The 23,527-nt window shown below is 43.6% G+C and overlaps 1 protein-coding gene across 2 annotated transcripts in view; it reads right to left on the minus strand.

Moving 5' to 3' along the window:
- Positions 1-23,527, minus strand: part of ARMH4 (armadillo like helical domain containing 4) — a 255,572-nt gene that overhangs the window by 66,573 nt on the left and 165,472 nt on the right. For both annotated transcript variants that reach the window (XM_069733187.1, XM_069733193.1), the window contains exon 6: positions 2,607-2,638. In XM_069733187.1, coding sequence (XP_069589288.1) covers positions 2,607-2,638 — 32 coding nt within the window. The remainder of the gene's footprint in view (positions 1-2,606; positions 2,639-23,527) is intronic.

Consider the following 23,527-nt stretch of genomic DNA (forward strand, 5'->3'; position numbering starts at 1 on the left):
TCTAATGTCCTTTCCTTGTGCTCTTTAGCCCAAGCAAGTCTCTTCTGCTTGTTGCCTGTCCTTAACAGTGGTTTCCTAGCAGCTATTTTACCATGAAGGCCTGCTGCACAAAGTCTCCTCTTAACAGTTGTTGTAGAGATGTGTCTGCTGCTAGAACTCTGTGTAGCATTGACCTGGTCTCTAATCTGAGCTGCTGTTAACCTGCAATTTCTGATGCTGGTGACTCGGATAAACTTATCCTTAGAAGCAGAGGTGACTCTTGGTCTTCCTTTCCTGGGGCGGTCCTCACGTGAGCCAGTTTCTTTGTAGCGCTTGATGGTTTTTGCCACTGCACTTGGGGACACTTTCAAAGTTTTCCCAATTTTTCGGACTGACTGACCTTCATTTCTTAAAGTAATGATGGCCACTCGTTTTTCTTTACTTAGCTGCTTTTTTCTTGCCATACAAATTCTAACAGTCTATTCAGTAGGACTATCAGCTGTGTATCCACCAGACTTCTGCACAGCACAACTGATGGCCCCAACCCCATTTATAAGGCAAGAAATCCCACTTATTAAACCTGACAGGGCACACCTGTGAAGTGAAAACCATTCCCGGTGACTACCTCTTCAAGCTCATCAAGAGAATGCCAAGAGTGTGCAAAGCAGTCATCAAAGCAAAAGGTGGCTACTTTGAAGAACCGAGAATATAAGACATAATTTCAGTTGTTTCACACTTTTTTGTTAAGTATATAGTTCCACATGTGTTAATTCATAGTTTTGATGCCTTCAGTGTGAATGTACAATTTTCATAGTCATGAAAATACAGAAGAATCTTTAAATGGGAAGGTGTGTCCAAACTTTTTGTCTGTACTATATATATATATATATATATATATATATATATATATATATATATATATATATATGTATATATATATATATATATATACAGTGGGGCAAAAAAGTATTTAGTCAGTCAGCAATAGTGCAAGTTCCACCACTTAAAAAGATGAGAGGCGTCTGTAATTTACATCATAGGTAGACCTCAACTATGGGAGACAAACTGAGAAAAAAAAATCCAGAAAATCACATTGTCTGTTTTTTTAACATTTTATTTGCATACTATGGTGGAAAATAAGTATTTGGTCAGAAACAAAATTTCATCTCAATACTTTGTAATATATCCTTTGTTGGCAATGACAGAGGTCAAACGTTTTCTGTAAGTCTTCACAAGGTTGCCACACACTGTTGTTGGTATGTTGGGGCAGATCTCCTCTAGAGCAGTGATGTTTTTGGCTTTTCGCTTGGCAACACGGACTTTCAACTCCCTCCAAAGGTTTTCTATAGGGTTGAGATCTGGAGACTGGCTAGGCCACTCCAGGACCTTGAAATGCTTCTTACGAAGCCACTCCTTTGTTGCCCTGGCGGTTTGCTTTGGATCATTGTCATGTTGAAAGACCCAGCCACGTTTCATCTTCAATGCCCTTGCTGATGGAAGGAGGTTTGCACTCAAAATCTCACGATACATGGCCCCATTCATTCTTTCATGTACCCGGATCAGTCGTCCTGGCCCCTTTGCAGAGAAACAGCCCCAAAGCATGATGTTTCCACCACCATGCTTTACAGTAGGTATGGTGTTTGATGGATGCAACTCAGTATTCTTTTTCCTCCAAACACGACAAGTTGTGTTTCTACCAAACAGTTCCAGTTTGGTTTCATCAGACCATAGGACATTCTCCCAAAACTCCTCTGGATCATCCAAATGCTCTCTAGCAAACTTCAGACGGGCCCGGACATGTACTGGCTTAAGCAGTGGGACACGTCTGGCACTGCAGGATCTGAGTCCATGGTGGCGTAGTGTGTTACTTATGGTAGGCCTTGTTACATTGGTCCCAGCTCTCTGCAGTTCATTCACTAGGTCCCCCCGCGTGGTTCTGGGATTTTTGCTCACCGTTCTTGTGATCATTCTGACCCCATGGGGTGGGATTTTGCGTGGAGCCCCAGGTCGAGGGAGATTATCAGTGGTCTTGTATGTCTTCCATTTTCTAATTATTGCTCCCACTGTTGATTTCTTCACTCCAAGCTGGTTGGCTATTGCAGATTCAGTCTTCCCAGCCTGGTGCAGGGCTACAATTTTGTTTCTGGTGTCCTTTGACAGCTCTTTGGTCTTCACCATAGTGGAGTTTGGAGTCAGACTGTTTGAGGGTGTGCACAGGTGTCTTTTTATACTGATAACAAGTTTAAACAGGTGCCATTACTACAGGTAATGAGTGGAGGAAAGAGGAGACTCTTAAAGAAGAAGTTACAGGTCTGAGAGAGTCAGAAATCTTGATTGTTTGTTTCTGACCAAATACTTATTTTCCACCATAATATGCAAATAAAATGTTAAAAAAACAGACAATTTGATTTTCTGGATTGTTTTTTCTCAGTTTGTCTCCCATAGTTGAGGTCTACCTATGATGTAAATTACAGACGCCTCTCATCTTTTTAAGTGGTGGAACTTGCACTATTGCTGACTGACTAAATACTTTTTTGCCCCACTGTATATATATATATATATATATATATATATATATAGTTTCCATTTAGCCAAAAAAGAATTAGAAAATAATTTTGAAACCTTACCTTATCTTTCAGTTTTTCCATCCAACTTCTTACTAAAAAAAAAAAGATAAATAAAATAACAATAAGTAAAGTAAGAATGAAGCAATAATATAATATCATAATATATTCATTGCATGATTAAATATTAATGTAAGATAAAACTCTTGCACTCACAATACATTGGGCACATACTGCAAACTTATCCATAGGGCCCCCTTTAACCCAACTTGTGCCAAAGGAGTGTCTTTTTGACGTATATTCACGGGTTGTGCACTGCCTACCTTTCATCAACTACAGTTTCATATACCAGTATTTTTTTTGTATCAGACTTTTTTTTACATTTGAGCTTTACATGCAGGACACATTCTGGGATATTTTCCTGGTGTTTGTGTCTAATGTAAAGCCTGAACGTAATGTGAACAGCACACTATAGAGTCAAGGTAGAAAAATTAGAGCAGGATAATCAGAATTGCCAAATGTCCCGAAATGTCTGTGGGGTTTCCAAAAAAAGAGGAGAACCCTATTAGACTCTTAGAAGAGTTGGAAAATCTGAGCATTGCTGAAACCCCCGAACTTCGGAAATGTTTAATGTGCATGACCCTTGAATGCTCTGTCGTTAAATGGGGGCATGGAAGAGGTGTTGTTGGGCAATTCCTGAAAATGAGTATGGCAACATGGGAAAAAACTCCACGATCATTACCTTACCGGATGAGAATGTCAAAAAGTTAGCAAGTCAGAAAATAGATGTTGCCCATTGGAACCCAATTGCTTCTCTCATTTTGCATAAGTTTTTGGGGAAAAAAATGTCATTAGTTGCCATGGGTAAACTCTGTTCAGTATATTAGATTTCTTTTAGTTAATATTATCTTCATCATTTGATGGAATATACCTATTTTACTATTGTTTTTCTTTTAGTTGGACTCTGACCTAAACAAAAACCTAAAGTCTCAACTACCATGAAATTAGAGGCATAGGGAGGTACAGTAGAGACCGTGTCCAGTATTATAGCTCCTTACAACACAATGCGTGCAGGAAATATGGCATTGTACATAAAGCCTAAGGGGCACGAATCCTACCTTAGGGGATATTAACTCTTCATGTCCTTGTGCTGTCAATTCTGATCACAGCTGTGGTGCTAACAAATCTAGACAAGCACGAAAACCATGTGGAGAAGAGAAAAAGCCACACACTTAGCGTAAATTAGTTTACTCAATATCAATGCCATGCAAGCCTTTGGGGGGGATGAGACTCCTGTGCGTCCCACTGGGACACACTATCATTTCACTAAATGCAAAAACATGATTATGCTGAAAAGCTCTCATTGTGATACAGAGGCAGTGTCTTCTGCAGGCTCGAGGCTTTCCATCTCACTTTTGAAGAAGATATTAGCGTTCTGTTAATATTTAATATTGCAGAGATGTTCTTTTTGTTAATAATACCCCGAGGCTATTGAAGACCTTAAATACGGTTGTGACATAGCGCTCACTGTGGAATAATCATCCTCTTGTATAAACAGTAATATTATGTTCCAGGCAGGTTTACAGCAGTCACTCACATATGAAAGAGCTCTCCATAAAAAGATGATTATTTGGGAGAATAGGAGGAATGGATTTTGGTAAATTGATAAAAATAAAAGGGCATTCCCTTCTTTGCCTTTTAATGGCTGAAATCAGAATACCTGTTTATTTGTACCGGCCACCAGATGGGCTGTTACGCAACTGATCTGAGCTTTGCTCCCTTCACCCCAGTCTGCTGAATTCTCTTGTGCTCCACATCAAACTTTGCAAATGGCATGGCGTGATCTCATGTGATCAGCTGCCTGGACCTATATAACATATCTGTTTTGGCAGTAAGACTTTTAAGAATTATGGAGTCCCGTGTGCCTGCAGCCTCTCTGACCTCTGCTACCTGTTCCCAGACTCCAGTCCACCAGTAGTCTACAGGTCCTCTGCCACCTGTTCCTGGTCTTCTGTCCACTTGTAGTTTGCAGGACCTTTTGCTACCTGTTCCTAGACTCCAGGACTTCTGCTACCTGTTCTCCGGCTCATCTCCGCCTGTGGTCTCCAGGACCTCTTATATCTGTTCCCGATCTCCTGTCCGCTTGAGGTATCCAGGACCTCTGACACCTGTTCCCATGCTCCTGTCTGCCTATGGTCTTCAGGACCTCTTCTACCTGCTTCCCGGTTCCCTATCCATCCATGGTCTCCAGTACCTCTCCTACATGTTTCCCGCTTACCTTACCTGCCCCTGCTGCACCGATGCTCATTGCCCATGTGCCAACCCGGACTTTGCAGAATCCACCCCACCAGGTGAGGCTAATGAAAAAACAATTGGAGTTACAGAAAGAGAGATGTGTATCTCGTAATAACATATTTTCGCCAACCATGTTGCTGCCAGCCAAGCCATTTCCGTAACTCCTGTTCATTTCTCTGGAATATATGCAAACAGCACAGCACAGCTGCACTGAACCGTTTTTGTAACTCCACCACTAGAGGCCAGGGTCTAGTAGCTCTTATTCCCAGAGATGGGAATAACCCTTTAGTTAGGTTACCAATTATCGATAAAGGTGTCCAGCTTTGAAAAGGCTTCCAGAATGGTGCCCAAATACACTTTCTACCTTTTTCTATTTCTGCTGAGAAATCCTTGTTGTCAGGTGTCAGCTCCAAACACCCATTTGGTTATAATAAGGGAATCAGCAGTGCTTTAGAATTGAAAATATATTGACTTTTTTTGGCAGGAAGAGTGTAGGGATCTGGTTTGTAACAGTTGTGGTGCAGTGCCCGTTTCGTGTTGGACTGTACCCATGGCAGATGTTCTGTCGATCCATATAGGGAGTACTTTCATACAGTTTACTCCCATGAAGTTGTCTAAATAACAATGCGAGTTAGTGCTGCTACCACCAAGAATGATAAGTGCCTGGGTGGCAGTGCCACACACTGACAAAGTAAATGACTCCATATTGATCTCAAATACTACTAACACACTAATCATTAGAGTTGAGTGAATTTGTTCGGATTTGGTCGCCGAATCTGAATTTGCCATATTCGTGCCATATTGGTACACTATTCGTGCCGAATTTATGTTTGATGATCGGTTCTGAACATATTTGGTAATTTCTACTCCCATTGACTCTAATGACGTTCGACTGTGTTCAACGAATATTGCAAAAACAATATTTGCTGCCGATAGTATTCAGACCCAAGTCCGAACAAATTCGCTCAACTCTACTAATCATATCATTGCTCCATACATTAAAATCCGCTTTTTATGGATACAGAGCCATTCTTATCATAGGAAACTGTATTTGTTCTTACACATTTTTTCATGTTGATGTGTAAAAACAGATATCACATGGATATACAATAAGCATACAAGTATGGAATGTGGATGACAACACGGATGAAAATTGTTTATTTTTTCTGTGTGAAAATCAGATGATTTGTCATATGCTCGTCTGAACCTGGCATACAGTACATGTCATTGTATCTTTATCTTTCAGCCCCCCTTCCTCCCATCACAGCATCACTGACTTGACTAGAAAGTCAATGGATATACTGCTTGGCTTGAGTAAAGGACCTACCGTATTTCCCACATGGCATTGTACAGGACGTTTGGCTTTCACTCCTCCCACCCAAGGTAAAGAATCGTTTAGGCAGCAAAAAGTTACACTGATATGAGTTCGTCCTCATCATGACACTTAGATGAGAGACTGCCCTTCCATTCTTCTTCCATCTGTTGACCTTCAGTAACCCCATAGGTAAGACAAACCAATTATGTCATGGAAACTAGGAGGCTTCCTGCCAAGAGTGCTCAGAGTATTCTGTATAAATATAGATTTACCCACTGATCTGGTAAATTTTCTTTAACACAAACAACCAAAAGTATCTTTTACTTCTACATCTGCTTGCAATTATAGAACGATCTGCGCCAAAATTATAGAACGATCTGCACCACAATTATAGAAAAATCTGTGACACAATTGTAGAACCATCTGCGCCACAGTTATAGAACAATCTGCGACACAATTATAAAACGATCTACGCCACAATTATAGAATGATCTGCACCACAATTATAGAAAAATCTACGACACAATTGTAGAACCATCTGCGTCACAGTTATAGAACAATCTGCGGCACAATTATAAAACGATCTACGCCACAATTATAGAACAATCTGCGCCACAATTATAGAATAGTCTGAAACAATTATAGAACAATCTGCGCCACAATTATAGAACAACCTGCGCCACAATTATAGAACAATCTGCGCCACAATTATAGAACAACCTGCGCCACAATTATAGAACAATCTGCGCCACAATTATAGAACAATCTGCGCCACAATTATAGAACAATCTGCGCCACAATTATAGAACAACCTGCGCCACAATTATAGAACAATCTGCGCCACAATTATAGAACAACCTGCGCCACAATTATAGAACAATCTGCGCCACAATTATAGAACAACCTGCGCCACAATTATAGAACAATCTGCGCCACAATTATAGAACAACCTGCGCCACAATTATAGAACAATCTGCGCCACAATTATAGAACAACCTGCGCCACAATTATAGAACAATCTGCGCCACAATTATAGAACAATCTGCGCCACAATTATAAAACGATCTGCGCCACAATTATAGAGCAATCTGCAACACAATTATAAAACGATCTGCGCCACAATTGTAGATGCATTACACAATATACTTCTTCCCCATCAGGTAGTTTACAAGAGCACAGCATGGGGCATACTTCTCGCAGGGTATGATGGAAAGGATAGCTCCAATGATTCACATTCATAATGTAATGTAATGAGATGCCGGGTTACCACTCTATGTACATCGCGGTGCTGTAATGCTGGGTCACATGCAGTGTATGCTGATTGCTCCTGAATTTAGAGAAAATGTTTTCGTAAAGTCACTCTTCTTTTATTTTGTGCTGTTGGATTCATTGCCATTTTTCTTTTGTGTCAAATTATGCAAAATGAGGATTCATGAATTTGGCCCAAAATAAAAAATGTTCTTTAATTTTCATTTTAACCTTTTTGTGGTAGAAAAAAAAATCACTCCAGTTGCGACTATTTTGGGCAAAAAAAAATAGCGAATCGGCGACAAACATCTGGATTTCAAAAACCATGCCCAAAACAGCAATGGCAAACAGAGGAAAGAACAGACAACCAAAAAGAAAATAGACTTAAAAATAGGCACAACTTAAAATATGAATGTGCCGCAAAAAAAAAACAGCCTCGTAATATGAAAAACGACACAAAAATAGGCACAGATGCAATAATGAATAAGGCCCTATATCTGCCAAAATTTACTTGCAGCACTACAATGAAATTAAAGGGGCTGTCCAATAAAACCAAGTTCACCTATCGGCTAAGGTCACACAACTGTATGTTCTCATCTGAGATAATCAGGCCGATTATGCTAATGATCAAACTGTGATCAGAGTGTGATCCGATTTTCTCGTATATGGAGAAAATGTCTCTACCTTCTTCACTTTGTCAGTCTGTGGAAATTGCACTGAACTCAGATGTCATCTGAGTGCGGCCCAATGTTTTCCATGGACTCATTGACTTGCATGGCCGAGTGACTTGCACGGCCCCATCTTATAACATTGGTCTAAATGTGATCTAAGGTTTTGTCGGACCGATAAATACAGTCGATGGCACAAGCCCATCCTCTGGTTACTGAATGGCAAGGCTCCGACCACTGGGACCTACACCAAATGGAAGAACTGATGAGCTTTTATCCTAGGCAGGAAACTGTTATCCCTGTTAGAAAATGGAGTGGCAGGTCGAATGCCCGATACCCTCTCCATTCACACTCTATGGGGCTAGGGAAAAAAGTTGAGCACAGCACTCGTCGCCTCATATGGAATGAATGGAGCGCCTGTAGAGCATGCATGCCGCTGCTCCACTGTAACAGGAATAACAATGCCCCGTTCTACCGATCAGTGTAAGTCCCACCGATTAATAATGTCACCTATCCTGCAGATAGGTCACAACTTGTTTTCACCATACAAATCCTTTAAGCGGTACACAAGACATATTCAAATCAATGGGCACAAGTCATCCAAAGCAAGGCACACTTTTGGCAAGTATTCTCATCTCTGTCCCCATTGAGACCTCCAACTCTTATAAAAGTGGGTTTTCTAGGCCAGCCATCCCTTGCAATGTGAAGGAGGCCTATGGGAATAAGGTAAGAACTTATGTCCAGCTGTATTTGGGGCCATTGATGAGCGTATATCATCCTGAGGTGACCACAGTCTACATTGATGACATGGTATTCAGCATAGGGACCATTGCAAAAAATCAAAGTGCAAGTATATTGCACAGTGTACGTTTACAGCAGTGCTCCCCAACTCCGGTCCTCAAGAGCCACCAACAGGTCATGTTTTCAGGATTTCCTTAGTATTGCACAGGTGATAATTGCATCACCTGCACAGGCAATAATTCCATCACCTGTGCAATACTAAGGAGATCCTGAAAACATGACCTGTTGGTGGCTCTTGAGGACCGGAGTTGGGGAACACTGGTTTACAGTCACCCTCTGTGGAGGAAGCAGCAGACTGAGGCTTAGACGACACTTTTTGGCCTCGGTCTGGTGAATGTGAGCCGAAGAGAATGTTAAAGTATGTGCCGAGAGCTTTTTCCACTTTTTCCTAAGTGCACTTAGCATTAGTGGTGAAGAATAAATGAAATCATTAGCGCAAGTTTTAATTCTACATTTTTTTTTATAAATAGCCCTTAGATGTTAATGACTGAGCATAGAATTGGCTGAGCAATCAATAGTTCCCTGTTGGCTCCTGCTGAAAAATTAGTAGCAAGCACTTCATTTACTTACATTGATTCCAGGAGCCGCATTCTGTTTTCCTTCTTTCACTACCAACTTGATCTATTAATATTCAATTAACCTCAATCCCAGGGATTTAACACAGTGATGATCAGGGTTTTTCCCCCCGCAAAATTCCTTTTGTGATTATTCTCCACTCCAACAATGAATATCTTCGATCTTTTCTGCTGCTGTTTGAATATCTTCGATCTTTTATGCTGCTCTTCCTCGTGAAATGAACTTTAGAAGAGAAAAATGCAGAACGCGATGTTTCCCTGCAGTGCAGCGCGTGTGATGCAGACATATCATTTGCTATATTTTCAATAATTTATAGATTAAGTTGATTTCATCCTCTACAGAAGTAATTTATGAGGAAATGTTATCGGCCAAAGATGACGAGATATTTTATTAGATATAATATTGCCTTGCTCTAAACTACATTAAAATCCCTTTTACCCTGGCTGGAATATTACAGCGATTGCTGATTATATCATTTTGACGGACTATGGGCTTCAGTGATCAAAATGGTCTAACTGGAAAAACGGACCAGTAGATGTAAACCAGTTACGCACATTTTTTGTGATGCACCATGTCCAAGCCAGACTGATCTTCTTCATTAGCTCTAATACAAATTACACAAAGTGGTGGCCACTTCTACTCCTTAGTTTGCTAACAGAGTGGCTAGGACTATGTGCCAAACGGTGTAACGACAGCGGACAGCGGTAATGACAGCAGCCCGTGAGGCTGAGGCCCGCTCAAACTTCAATTAGATGTCCATTCTCGGGAGCACATTCAGCCAAAGTGTGTTGCGGTGCAGAGACACGTCGGGTCCTTGTGCGGCAATACACACTGCCAGCCAATCAGAGGCCAGCAAATGACGTCGACGTGCATGTGACTGGGGGCACATGGCAGTGACATCATGCGCTGCCATTACTTGCACACTGCAGTAAGCTACCTGCTTCAAAAGGGGCTGATGCACTGGGATGGGGGTAGAGGGTAGTATAATGGTTTATTTTTTTTATATGCTTTAAAGAACGGCAGCAGCAGAACAGGCAAAATATACGAGGATGGGGAACATACATACCAGGATGGGGCCCAGAATAAAGGATATGTATACACCAGGATGGGGGATATATATACCAAGATGGGGCCATATATACCAGGATGGGGCCCAGAATAAAGGATATGGATACACAAGGATAGGGGATATATATACCAGGATGGGGCCCAGAATAAAGGATATGTATACACCAGGATGGGGGATATTTATACCAGGATGGGGCCATATATACCAGGATGGGGCCCAGAATAAAGGATATGTATACACCAGGATGGGGGATATTTATACCAGGATGGGGCCATATATACCAGGATGGGGCCCAGAATAAAGGATATGTATACACCAGGATGGGGGATATTTATACCAGGATGGGGCCAAGAATAAAGGATATGTATACACCAGGATGGGGGATATTTATACCAGGATGGGGCCATATATACCAGGATGGGGCCCAGAATAAAGGATATGTATACACCAGGATGGGGGATATATATACCAGGATCGGGCCATATATACCATGATGGGGCCCAGGATAAAGGATATGTATACACCAGGATGGGGGATATATATACCAGGATGGGGCCATATATACCAGGATGGGGTCCAGGATAAAGGATATGTATACACCAGGATGGGGGATATATATACCAGGATGGGGCCATATATACCAGGATGGGGCCCAGGATAAAGGATATGTATACACCAGGATGGGGGATATATATACCAGGATGGGGCCATATATACCAGGATGGGGCCCAGGATAAAGGATATGTATACACCAGGATGGGGGATATATATACCAGGATGGGGCCATATATACCAGGATGGGGCCCAGAATAAAGGATATGTATACACCAGGATGATGGATATATATACCAGGATGGGGTCATATATACCAGGATGGGGCCCAGGATAAAGGATATGTATACATCAGGATGGGGGATATATATACCAGGATGGGGCCATATATACCAGGATGGGGCCCAGGATAAAGGATATGTATACACCAGGATGATGGATATATATACCAGGATGGGGCCCAGGATTGATCTATTGATTCTCTATGGAGCAGCTGGAAAAAGCCGAACACAGCGTATGTGCACATGTTGCAGATTTGACTGCACAATTTTCTGCACAGAATCTGCACCTCTTGGCAGAAAATGCAGGTAAAAATCCACGCGTTTTTGATGTGCTTTGACGCGTTTTTGATGCGGATTTGATGTGTTTTTTTTATGAGGATTTGTACGCATTTTTGTAACCTAAATAAAGAGCTATTATTAAAAAAAAAAAAGAATTGTGATGTAATTTCTTTGTCCAACCTCTTATTTTACATACTCCATGGAAGAATAGTGTTTACACACAGACAGACAGGTAGATAGATAGATAGATAGATAGATAGATAGATAGATAGATAGATAGATAGATATATCTTTAATTTTTAAAAAAAATGGTGTGGGCTCCCACGCAATTTTCTGCACCAGAGAGGGAAAGCCGACGGCCGGAGCCAATATTTGTAGCTTGGGAAGGGTTTAATACCCATGGAGCTTCCCAGGCTATGAATCTCAGCCCGCAGCTGTATATTTACCCTTTACTGGCTATTAACCCCTTTCTGACATATGACGTACTATCCCATCGAGGTGGGGTGGGCCCGTATGACCACCAATGGGATAGTACGTCATATGCGATCGGCCGCGCTCGCGGGGGGAGAGCGGCCAATCGCGGTCGGGTGTCAGCTGACTATTGCAGCTGACATCCGGCACTATGTGCCAGGAGCGGTCACGGACTGCTCCTAGCACATTAACCCCCGGAACACCGCAATCAAACATTATCGCAGTGTTCCGGCGGTATAGGGAAGCATCGCGCAGGGAGGGGGCTTCCTGCATGCTTCCCTGAGACCCTCGGTACAAGGCGATGTGATCGCGATGCTCCGAGGGTCTTCTACCTCCTTCTCCCTGCAGGCCCGGATCCAAAATGGCCACGAAGCTGCTTCCGGGTCCTGCACGGAGGTGGCTTGCCAGCACCTGCTCAGAGCAGTAAGCCTGAAGCCCTGCCTGTCAGATCGCTGATTTGACACCGTGTTAGGGGTGTGTTGGAGTTAAGGGTGTGGTTGGGGTTAGGGGTGTGGTTGAGATTAGGGTTAGGGGCATGTTGGGGTTAGGGGTGTGGTTAGGGTTATGGTTAGAGTTGGGATTAGGGGTGTGGTTAGGGTTATGGTTGGGATTAGGGTTAGGGGTGTGTTGGAGTTAGGGGTGTGGTTAGGGTTGGGGTGTGTTTGGGTTAGCAGTGTGTTTGGGTTAGGGTTTCAGTTAGAATTGGTGGTTTCAACTGTTTATGCACATCAAGGGCTCTCCAAACACGACATGGCGTCCGATCTCAATTCCAGCCAATTCTGCATTGAAAAAGTAAAACAGTGCTCCTTCCCTTCTGAGCTCTCCCGTGCGCCCAAACAGGGGTTTACCCCGACATATGGGTTATCAGCGTACTCAGGACAAATTGGACAACAACTTTTGAGGTCCAATTTCTCTTGTTACCCTTGGAAAAATACAAATTTGGGGGGCTAAAAAACCCTTTTTGTTGGGAAAAAATGATTTTTTATTTTCACGGCTCTGCGCTATAAACTGTAGTGAAACACTTGGGGGTTCAAAGTTCTCACAACACATCTAGATAAGTTCCTTGGGGGGGTCTAGTTTCCAATATGGGGGCACTTGTGGGGGTTTCTACTGTTTAGGTATATCAGGGGATCTGCAAATGCAATGTAACGCCTGCAGACCATTCTATTAAAGTCTGCATTCCAAACGGCGCTCCTTCCCTTCCGAGCTCTGCCATGCACCCAAACGGTGGTTCCCCCCACATATGGAGTATCAGTGTACTCAGGAGAAATTGGACAACAACTTTTGGTGTCCAATTTCTCCTGTTACCCTCAGGAAAATACAAAACTGTGGGCTAAAAAATAATTTTTGTGACAAAAAAAATAATTTTTATTTTCACGGCTCTGCGTTATAAACTGTAGTGAAACACTTGGGGGTTCAAAGCTCTCACAACACATCTAGATAAGTTCCTTGGGGGTTTAGTTTCCAATATGGGGTCACTTGTGTGGGGGTTTCTACTGTTTAGGTACATTACGGGCTCTGCAAAAGCAATGTGAAGCCTGCCGACCATTCCATCTAAGTCTGCATTCCAAACGGCGCTCCTTCCCTTCCGAGCTCTGCCATGCACCCAAACGGTGGTTCCCCCCACATATGGGGTATCAGCGTACTAAGGACAAATTGGACAACAACTTTTGGGGTCCAATTTCTCTTGTTATCCTTGGGAAAATACAAAACTGGGCTCTGCGTTATAAAAACTGTAGTGAAACACTTGGGAGTTCAAAGCTCTCACAACACATCTAGATAAGGTCCTTAGGGGGTCTACTTTCCAAAATGGTGTCACCTGTGGGTGGTTTCAATGTTAAGGCACATCAGGAGCTCTCCAAACGCGACATGGTGTCCCATCTCAATTCCAGTCAATTTTGCATTGAAAAGTCAAATGGCGCTCCTTCCCTTCCGAGCTCTGCCATGCGCCCAAACAGTGGTTTACCCCCACATAAGGGGTATTGGCATACTCAGGACAAATTGCACAACAACATTTGGGGTCCAATTTCTTCTCTTATCCTTGGGAAAATAAAAAATTGGGGGCAAAAAGATCATTTTTGTGAAGAAATAAGATTTTTTATTTTTACGGCTCTGCATTATAAACTTCTGTGAAGCACTTGGTGGGTCAAAGTGCTCACCACTCATCTAGATTAAGTTCCTTAGGGGATCTACTTTCCAAAATGGTGTCACTTGTGGGGGGTTTCAGTGTTTAGGCACATCAGGGACTCTCAAACGCAACATGGTGTCCCATCTCAATTCCAGTCAATTTTGCATTGAAAAGTCAAACGTCGCTCCTTCCCTTCCAAGCTCTGCCATGCGCCCAAACAGTGGTTTACCCCCACATATGGGGTATCGGTGTACTCAGGACAAATTGTACAACAACGTTTGGGGTCCATTTTCTCCTGTTACCCTTGGAAGAATAAAACAAATTGGAGCTGAAGTAAATTTTTTGTGAAAAAGTTAAATGTTAATTTTTTTTTAAACATTCCAAAAATTCCTGTGAAACACCTGAAGGGTTAATAAACATCTTGAATGTGGTTTTGAGCACCTTGAGGGGTGCAGTTTTTAGAATGGTGTCACACTTGGTTATTTTCTATCATATAGACCCCTCAAAATGACTTCACATGGGATGTGGTCCCTAAAAAATGGTGTTGTAAAAACGAGAAATTGCTGGTCAACTTTTAACCCTTATAACTCCCTAACAAAAAAAATTTTGGTTCCAAAATTGTGCTGATGTATAGTAGACATGTGGGAAATGTTACTTATTAAGAATTTTGTGTGACATATCTCTGTGATTTAAGGGCATAAAAATTCAAAGTTGGAAAATTGCAAAATTTTCGCCAAATTTCAGTTTTTTTTTACAAATAAATGCAGGTAATATCAAAGAAATTTTACCACTACCATGAAGTACAATATGTCACGAGAAAACAGTGTCAGAATCATCAGGATCAGTTGAAGACTTCCAGAGTTATAACCTCATAAAGGGACAGTGGTCAGAATTGTAAAAATTGGCCCTGTCATTAACGTGCAAACCACCCTTGGGGGTAAAGGGGTTAAAATAAAATAAAAAAATGATGTGGGGTCCCCCTATAATTTATAGCCAGAAAGGGCTGATATTCATAACCTAGAAAGGGGCCATGGATATTGGCCCACCTGGCTAAAAATACCAGTACCCAGCCACCCCAGATATGGCGCATCTGTACGATGCGCCAATTCTGGCACTTATCCTCTCTCTTCCCACTGCCCTGAAGCGGTGACATATGGGGTAATAAGGGATTAATGTCATCGTTATTAATGGGTACAAAAAAAAGACACACCAGAAAAAAAGTATTTTAATGAAATAAAAAACTACTCATTTTTTCATAATTTCTATTCCATGCCTAAATCAATGGAAGCCATCGATCACCTGCAAAAAATTTAAAAAACCAAACAAACACAAATACTCCCTGTTCCGAAGTAGTCCCTCTTTAATAAAGAGTGTCCCACGACGATCTCCCCTATAGAGTGGTCACATCAGCGGATGTGACGGCTTGATAGGGCCTCCGATGACACACTGACAGGAGATAACCCTCCCGCAGTGTATCATCGGAGTTCACTTTACCTGTCAGCAGTGGAGTGATACAGTGAGTAGGATTATCTCTGTCATTGTATCACCAGAGCTCCTGGAGAGCAGTCGCATCTGCTGATATGACAGCTCTCCACGGGAGATCGTCGTGGGACAATCGTTATTAATTGGATTACGTCAGACACGGAGTATATTGTTTATTATTTAAATTTTATTTGCAGATGATCGATGGCTTTGTGGATTAGGTGTATATGGTAAGTATGTACTATATGTGTACTGTATGTGTTTTTTTTTTTTTTTTTTTAACATTCAACACATTAGCCGGATGATGGGATTACTTTCCCATCATGAGCTAATGGCGTCACTATAGCAGGCATAGCTGGATGGGATTAGTAGTCCCATCGGACGATGTCTGCCTACACACAGACACACACACACAACCAAGCACACAGACACAGATTCACGCAGAGACCGACACACACACACACACTTCCCTCCTCCTGATCTGCAGCGTTTCTAGCATCCACATCCGCAGCAAATCCGCACATCTTTTTTACATCTACGGTTTTGCTGCGGATGTGTCCGACTCAATGGAAGTCAATGGGTGCAGAAACGCTGCAGATCTGCAAAAAGAATTGACATGCTGCAGAAAAAAAATGCTGCGTTTCTGTGTGGATTTTTTACTCTTTGCCACGACAGCACCCCACTGGAGAGAGGGATCTGCCCCGCAGGAACAGGAAACCTACAGAGAAATAAAAGGGGGTGGTCCGCCTCTCCTCCTCAGTTTAGGTTTCCTGTTCCTGCGGGAACGACAAGACTTCTACAAGGACATACCTGGGCTAGCATGCCGCCTGTGCGGTATCCACGAGAACGGCAGGGGCTGCAGCCTGGAAGCAGCGTCGGGGGAGTTCTGCTAGACGGCTCCCTCCTCGTCTGAAGGATTGTGCAGACGGCCAGGTCCGGGGAGGGCCGCCCGGCATCATCTGCAGAGTGCGGTACGGCAGTGCGGGGAGCCTCGGCCGGCTGGAGTCGGGTAAGGAGACCAGCAGCGTTCCCACTGCGGTCCGGTGCTAAAATCCTGGACCACGCATGCGCCGACCGCCGTAATACAGACTACCCCGGAAGTGGATGGTTGACTTCCGGGGCGTCTAGGCCGGATCTGCAGCGGGGAGCAAGCGTCGATTCGCGCATGCGCACTGCGCAAGGAAAAGTACCCCCGCCAAAGATGACACCAGAGGATCCTCTGAGACCGCTCGTAAAAGCGACGGATCCAGGAGAGGATCTCGGCCTTCTGATCCGGTACTAATTGCTTCACTGGGTGAGTTTTTAACTCTGCCTATTAAGCTGACGTTGTCTCCCTCCTCTCTCTTTTCTCCTTCTCTCACTATGTCTTATTACGATCAGACTAAAAAGCGACAAAAAACGAAACATAAGGAATGTGCCTTGTGTAGCCAGCCCCTTCCGGACTCATACCCCAAAAAACTTTGTAAAGACTGTTTTAAGGAAACGACACAGGGAGCAGCAGTGTCCATTACGGACTTACGTGCCATTATTAGGGAGGAACTAAAAACTATGGCCCAGGATAAACCACATAAAAGTAGATCCAAAATACCAACACCTGTGTCAGACTCCGAAAGTGACCGAACTGTACTTTCAGAAGCCTCCCTATCATCATCACCATCATCATCTTCATCAGAGATCGAGGGACGCTCATGTTTTCCCTTAGACAGTGTGGACAATTTGGTAAAATCAATTAGGAATACCATGGGGTGTGAGGAAACACAGGGTGCGCAAACCACACAGGACATAATGTTCGCGGGTTTAGCAGAGAGAAAGAGGAGATGTTTTCCAGTTATACCAGCAGTGAAAGCATTAATTAAAAGAGAGTGGGAGAAACAGGATCAAAGAAGTTTTTACCGTCTGCATCAAAACGAAAATATCCGTTTAGTGATGAAGAGCTTCTTACATGGACCAAAGTCCCTAAGGTTGACGCAGCTGTAGCCTCTACCTCTAAGCAGTCCACTCTACCTGTGGAGGATGTGGGACTACTTGTCGATCCTTTGGATCGTAAGGTTGAATCATCCCTTAAACATTCTTGGGAAGCGACTACAGGAATATTCAAACCTGCAGTAGCCAGTACTTGCGCTGCCCGGTCAATGCTCATTTGAATTCACCAGTTAGACCAGCAAATTGAGAATAAGGTATCAAGAGAAAAACTGCGGGCGGGCATCCCCTTAATACGAGGGGCGGCAGCCTTTTTGGCGGACGCATCTGCCGACTCTCTCGGTTTGGCAGCAAGATCTGCAGGCCTCGTGAATAATGCAAGACGAGCGCTATTGATGAAAAGCTGGAAAGGGGACGCGCAGTCAAAATCTAATATATGCGCAATCCCATGTGAGGGTGAGTACCTCTTTGGTAAGACCTTAGACGAAATACTCTTAAAAGGCAAAGGACAGGAAAAAAGCTTTTCCTGACTCCTCTATTCCCTTTTACAGGAAGGCCTTTAAGATGAGACCGTTTGGCAAAAGGAGGCAAACGGATAGGTCAACAACATGGACCGCTAAAGAGGACAAACAAAGAGGTACCATGTTTACAAGACCCCAAAAGAGAACAAATACTGAGGATATACCAGTAGGGGGCAGATTGAAATTTTTCACCACCCAGTGGAAAAAAATAACAACTAGTTTGTGGATTTTAAATATTGTCCGAGATGGAATTAAATTACAATTCTCTCGTGTTCCCCACGAATCATATATTGTAACATCCCTCAGCTCGCCTGCACAACAACAGGCTCTGGAGCTTGAAATTCAAACCCTGTTATCAAAACGGGTTTTAGTCCAGGTTCCTGAAGGACAGGAAGGTAGGGGATTCTACTCTCCCTTATTCCTGATTTCCAAACCCGACGGTTCATTCAGGACAATCATAAACCTTAAAAAACTCAATTCCTTTATTGAAAACCATACATTTAAAATGGAATCCATTAGATCCACTATAAAACTCATCTTTCCAAACTGTATGATGGGGGGCATTGATCTAAAAAATGCTTATTATCATCTTCCTATTCATGACAGATACCAAAAATTCCTCAGGGTAGCAGTGACAATCAACGGCAAGATTCGTCATTTCCAGTACGCAGCCATGCCCTTCGGCCTTTCTACAGCGCCAAGGATCTTCACCAAGATAATGCTAGAGGTGATGGCCTATCTTCGCCAAAAAGAAACATTAATTGTACCCTACCTGGATGACTTTTTGGTCATAGGAAATTCAGTTACTCAATGTGCTGACTGCTTGGCTCACGCAATTTCCTCTCTACAGGATCTAGGCTGGATCATCAATACCAACAAATCCAGACTTAATCCACTTTCCCGTCAAGCGTTCTTGGGGTTCCATCTAGATTCCATAACTCAAAAGTGTCTTCTACCTCAGGTAAAGATACTACTCATCAGACACAAAGTCATAGCTGCAATAAATAGTCCACGTATATCCCTAAGACAAGCTATGTCATTGCTGGGATCCCTTATTTCTTGTATACCTGCAGTGAAATGGGCTCAATATCATACCCGAACACTGCAACACCAGATTTTACAAGAAGAAAGACGTTTATTTGGTCGCCTAAATGCAAAAATAACCTTGTCACGGGAGGTTTTAACTTCCTTAACGTGGTGGCTGGATTCAGACCATTTGATGAGTGGTGTTCCATGGGTAATAACGCCATCTCATACCATAACCACTGACGACAGTCCTCACGGATGGGGTGCTCATATGGGGAATGATTTTTGCCAAGGGTTATGGGACATGGAAGAACGCTGCAACTCATCTAACCTTAAAGAACTAAATGCAGTAAAATACGCCTTATACCATTTTCTCCCACAGCTTCGGGGAAAAGACGTCAGAATCCTTTCCGACAACACCACCACAGTGGCATATCTAAACAGGCAAGGAGGCACTCGATCAGAGACTCTGATGTCTTCTGCTGGAGAAATCTTGAATCTAGCAGAAAGTCACCTGACATACTCTTACTGCGCTTCACATAAGAGGGGAAAGCAACCAGCAGGCAGACTTCTTAAGTCGACACACCTTGAGACAGGGGGAGTGGTGCCTAAACCATCATATCTTTCAGGACATAGTAACAAAAAAGTCTGGAGATTTGCCTCCTTATCTCCAGCGGATCATCCGGACATTCTGGACGCTCTCCAAGCCCCTTGGCAGTTCAGTCTGGCATACGCCTTTCCTCCGATCATATTACTACCACAGGTCATACCCAAAATCAGAGAAGAAGGAGCGAGAGTTCTACTGATAGCTCCATTCTGGCCCAAGAGACCATGGTTCTCGTGGCTGCAAACCATGTTGATCTCAGACCCTTGGGTCCTCCCCTCGACACCCAACCTTCTCTTTCAGAGACCGTTTTTCCACCCTCAAGTGGACAATCTCCATCTGACGGCCTGGAATTTGAGAGGCAGATGCTAAAATTAAGGGGGTTCTTGGAGGGATTGATTGACACACTCCTCCAAAGTAGGAAACATTCCACCACAAAAATTTATACAAGGATATGGAAGAAATTCCTACAATTCCATACATCTCCCAACACGTCAGAAATTCCGATACAATCTATCCTGGAATTTCTTCAAAAAGGGAGAGAACTAGGTTTAACTGTAAACACTTTAAAGGTTCATGTTTCAGCACTAGGAGCCCTCTATGGCCATAACATTGCGGGAGATAGATGGGTATCCTGATTTATCACAGCCTGCGAATGGATAAATCCAGTTAACATACCTAGAATTCCACCCTGGGATCTAAATTTAGTTTTACAAGCCCTAACAGACTCTCCATTTGAACCAATAGACTCAATACCCATCAAAAGCCTATCACTAAAAACGGCCCTCTTGGTAGCACTGACTTCGGCTAGGAGAATCAGTGACATCCAAGCTCTTTCTATAGATCCACCTTTCCTGCTAACCTTTCAGGATAAGTTGATTCTTAAACCAGACCCTTGCTACCTTCCCAAAGTAGCAAAGAAATTCCACAGGTCACAAGAAATAATCTTGCCCACTTTCTTCAGTAATCCCTCCACTCCTGAAGAACAGAAGTACCACACTCTAGATGTTAAAAGAGTAGTGTTAAAGTACATTGAAAGGACCAGCAGCTGGCGACAGTGTAAGGCTCTGTTTATACCCTTCCAGGGCCACAAGAAGGGTCATGGAGTAACAAAAAGCACCTTATCCCGGTGGATCAGAGAGTCTATCAGACTGGCTTATTCCGCGAGGAAAGAAAACCCTCCGGAAGGCATAACAGCGCACACTTCCAGAGCTATGGCATCCTCCTGGGCAGAAAGGGGAGAGGTCCCAATTGAAACTATATGTAAGGCGGCAACTTGGTCAAATCCTTCTACTTTCTATAATCACTATAGGCTTGACCTATCGTCAACTTCTGACCTAGACTTTGGCAGGACTGTCCTCAGCACGATGGTCCCCCCCTAGGTGATGGTCTCTGAAAGATCTCCAGTGGGGTGCTGTCGTGGCGAAGAGTAAAAAGCTGGATTACTCACCGGTAATGCTCTTTTAGGGAGTCCATGACAGCACCCTCTTACATCCCTCCCTAGATTAATATAGTACATACTATTGAGTAAAATTCTTTTAATCATACATAAGCAAAAAAATTTGAAAAATGAAATGATATTTGCCTAATACTGGCGGTCCTCCGGGTACACTGAAATCAAAACTGAGGAGGAGAGGCGGACCGCCCCCTTTTATTTCTCTGTAGGTTTCCTGTTCCTGCAGGGCGGATCCCTCTCTCCAGTGGGGTGCTGTCGTGGGCTCACTAAAAGAGCATTACCAGTGAGTAATTCGGCTTTTCCACAGCATGTGCACAACAAATCTCCATTTCCCATAGATTAACATTGGCTGTGTACTACACTGCGGACTTGATGCGAATCCGTGTGGTAAAAAACACTGTTTATCCACATCTAAATCTGCAACCTGTGCACATAGCCTTAGGGCAGGGGTCCCCAACCTGTAGCTCGGGAGCCACATGTGGCTCGCGGTCCCATGAATTGTGGCCCGCGGCTGTCTGCCAGCTTGGTGCATTAGCTGCAGGTCAAGCGAACAGATATGAGGAGAAAATCAAAAAATTGTTAATTTTGTGTGTAGCTCTGAACAGAAGAGCTGATCTGATGCACATATAATGGTTTTAGGGGTTTTAAGGTACCTTCACACATAACGATATTGTTAACGATATCGTTGCTTTTTGTGACGTAGCAACGATATCGTTAATAAAATCGTTATGTGTGACAGCGACCAACGATCAGGCCCCTGCTGGGAGATCGTTGGTCGCTGAAGAAAGTCCAGAACTTTATTTCGTCGCTGGATCTCCCGTGGACATCGCTGGATCGGCGTGTGTGACACCAATCCAGCGATGTCTTCACTGGTAACCAGGGTAAACATCGGGTAACTAAGCGCAGGGCCACGCTTAGTAACCCGATGTTTACCCTGGTTACCATCCTAAAAGTAAAAAAAACAAACAGTACATACTTACCTAACGCTGTCTGTCCTCCAGCGCTGTGCTCTGCTCTCCTCCTGTACTGGCTGTGAGCGTCGGTCAGCCGGAAAGCAGAGCGGTGACGTCACCGCTCTGCTTTCCGGCCGCTGTGCTCACAGCCAGTACAGGAGGAGTGCAGAGCACAGCGCTGGAGGACAGACAGCGTTAGGTAAGTATGTACTGTTTCCAAAGTCTGATTAGTTCGCTCGGTTTGGCAATTTGTCTGAGGATGGAAAGCCGAGGAAAAAGACAAATCAATGCCCATCCTAGCACAAAAGGATCGCCAAAACCTCAAAACAAACTGGGAACCTCTGTCCGTAACGATGTTCTCCGGGATACCATGTAAACGAACCACATGCTGGAAAAACAATGGCACCAAATCAGAGAAGGAAGGCAATTTAGACAAGGGTACCAAATAGACCATCTTAGAAAAGTGATCACAAACCACCCAAATGACCGACATCTTTTGAGAGACAGGGAGATCCGAAATAAAATCCATAGAAATATGCGTCCAGGGCCTCTTCGGGACCGGCAAGGGCAAAAGCAACCCATTGGCACGAGAACAGCAGGGCTTAGCCCGAGCACAAGTCCCACAGGACTGCACAAAAGAACGCACATCCCGTGACAAAGACGGCCACCAAAAGGATCTAGCCACCAAATCTCTGGTACCAAAGATTCCAGGATGCCCAGCCAACACTGAACAATGAATCTCAGAGATAACTCTACTAGTCCATCTATCAGGGACAAACAGTCTCTCCGCTGGGCAACGGTCAGGTCTATCAGGGGAGATGGCAGACAAAATTACCCCCTCTTTGAGAATACCCGCCGGCTCAGGAAAACCCGGAGAGTCAGGCACAAAACTCCTTGACAGGGCATCAGCCTTCACATTCTTAGAGCCCGGAAGGTACGAAACCACAAAATCAAAACGGGAGAAAAAACACGACCATCGAGCCTGTCTCGGATTCAACCGTTTGGCAGACTCAAGATAAGTCAAATTCTTGTGATCTGTCAAGACCACCACGCGATGCTTGGCTCCTTCAAGCCAATGACGCCACTCCTCGAATGCCCACTTCATGGCCAACAACTCTCGATTACCAACATCATAATTGCGCTCAGCAGGCGAAAACTTTCTAGAAAAGAACGCACATGGCTTCATCACCGAGCCATCAGAACTTCTTTGCGACAAAACAGCCCCTGCTCCAATCTCAGAAGCATCAACCTCAACCTGAAACGGGAGCGAAACATCTGGCTGGCACAACACAGGGGCAGAAGAAAAACAACGCTTCAACTCCTGAAAAGCCTCTACAGC

This window comes from Ranitomeya imitator, chromosome 1 (genome assembly GCF_032444005.1).
Source record: "Ranitomeya imitator isolate aRanImi1 chromosome 1, aRanImi1.pri, whole genome shotgun sequence".
In the NCBI taxonomy this organism is placed as follows: Eukaryota; Metazoa; Chordata; class Amphibia; order Anura; family Dendrobatidae; genus Ranitomeya; species Ranitomeya imitator.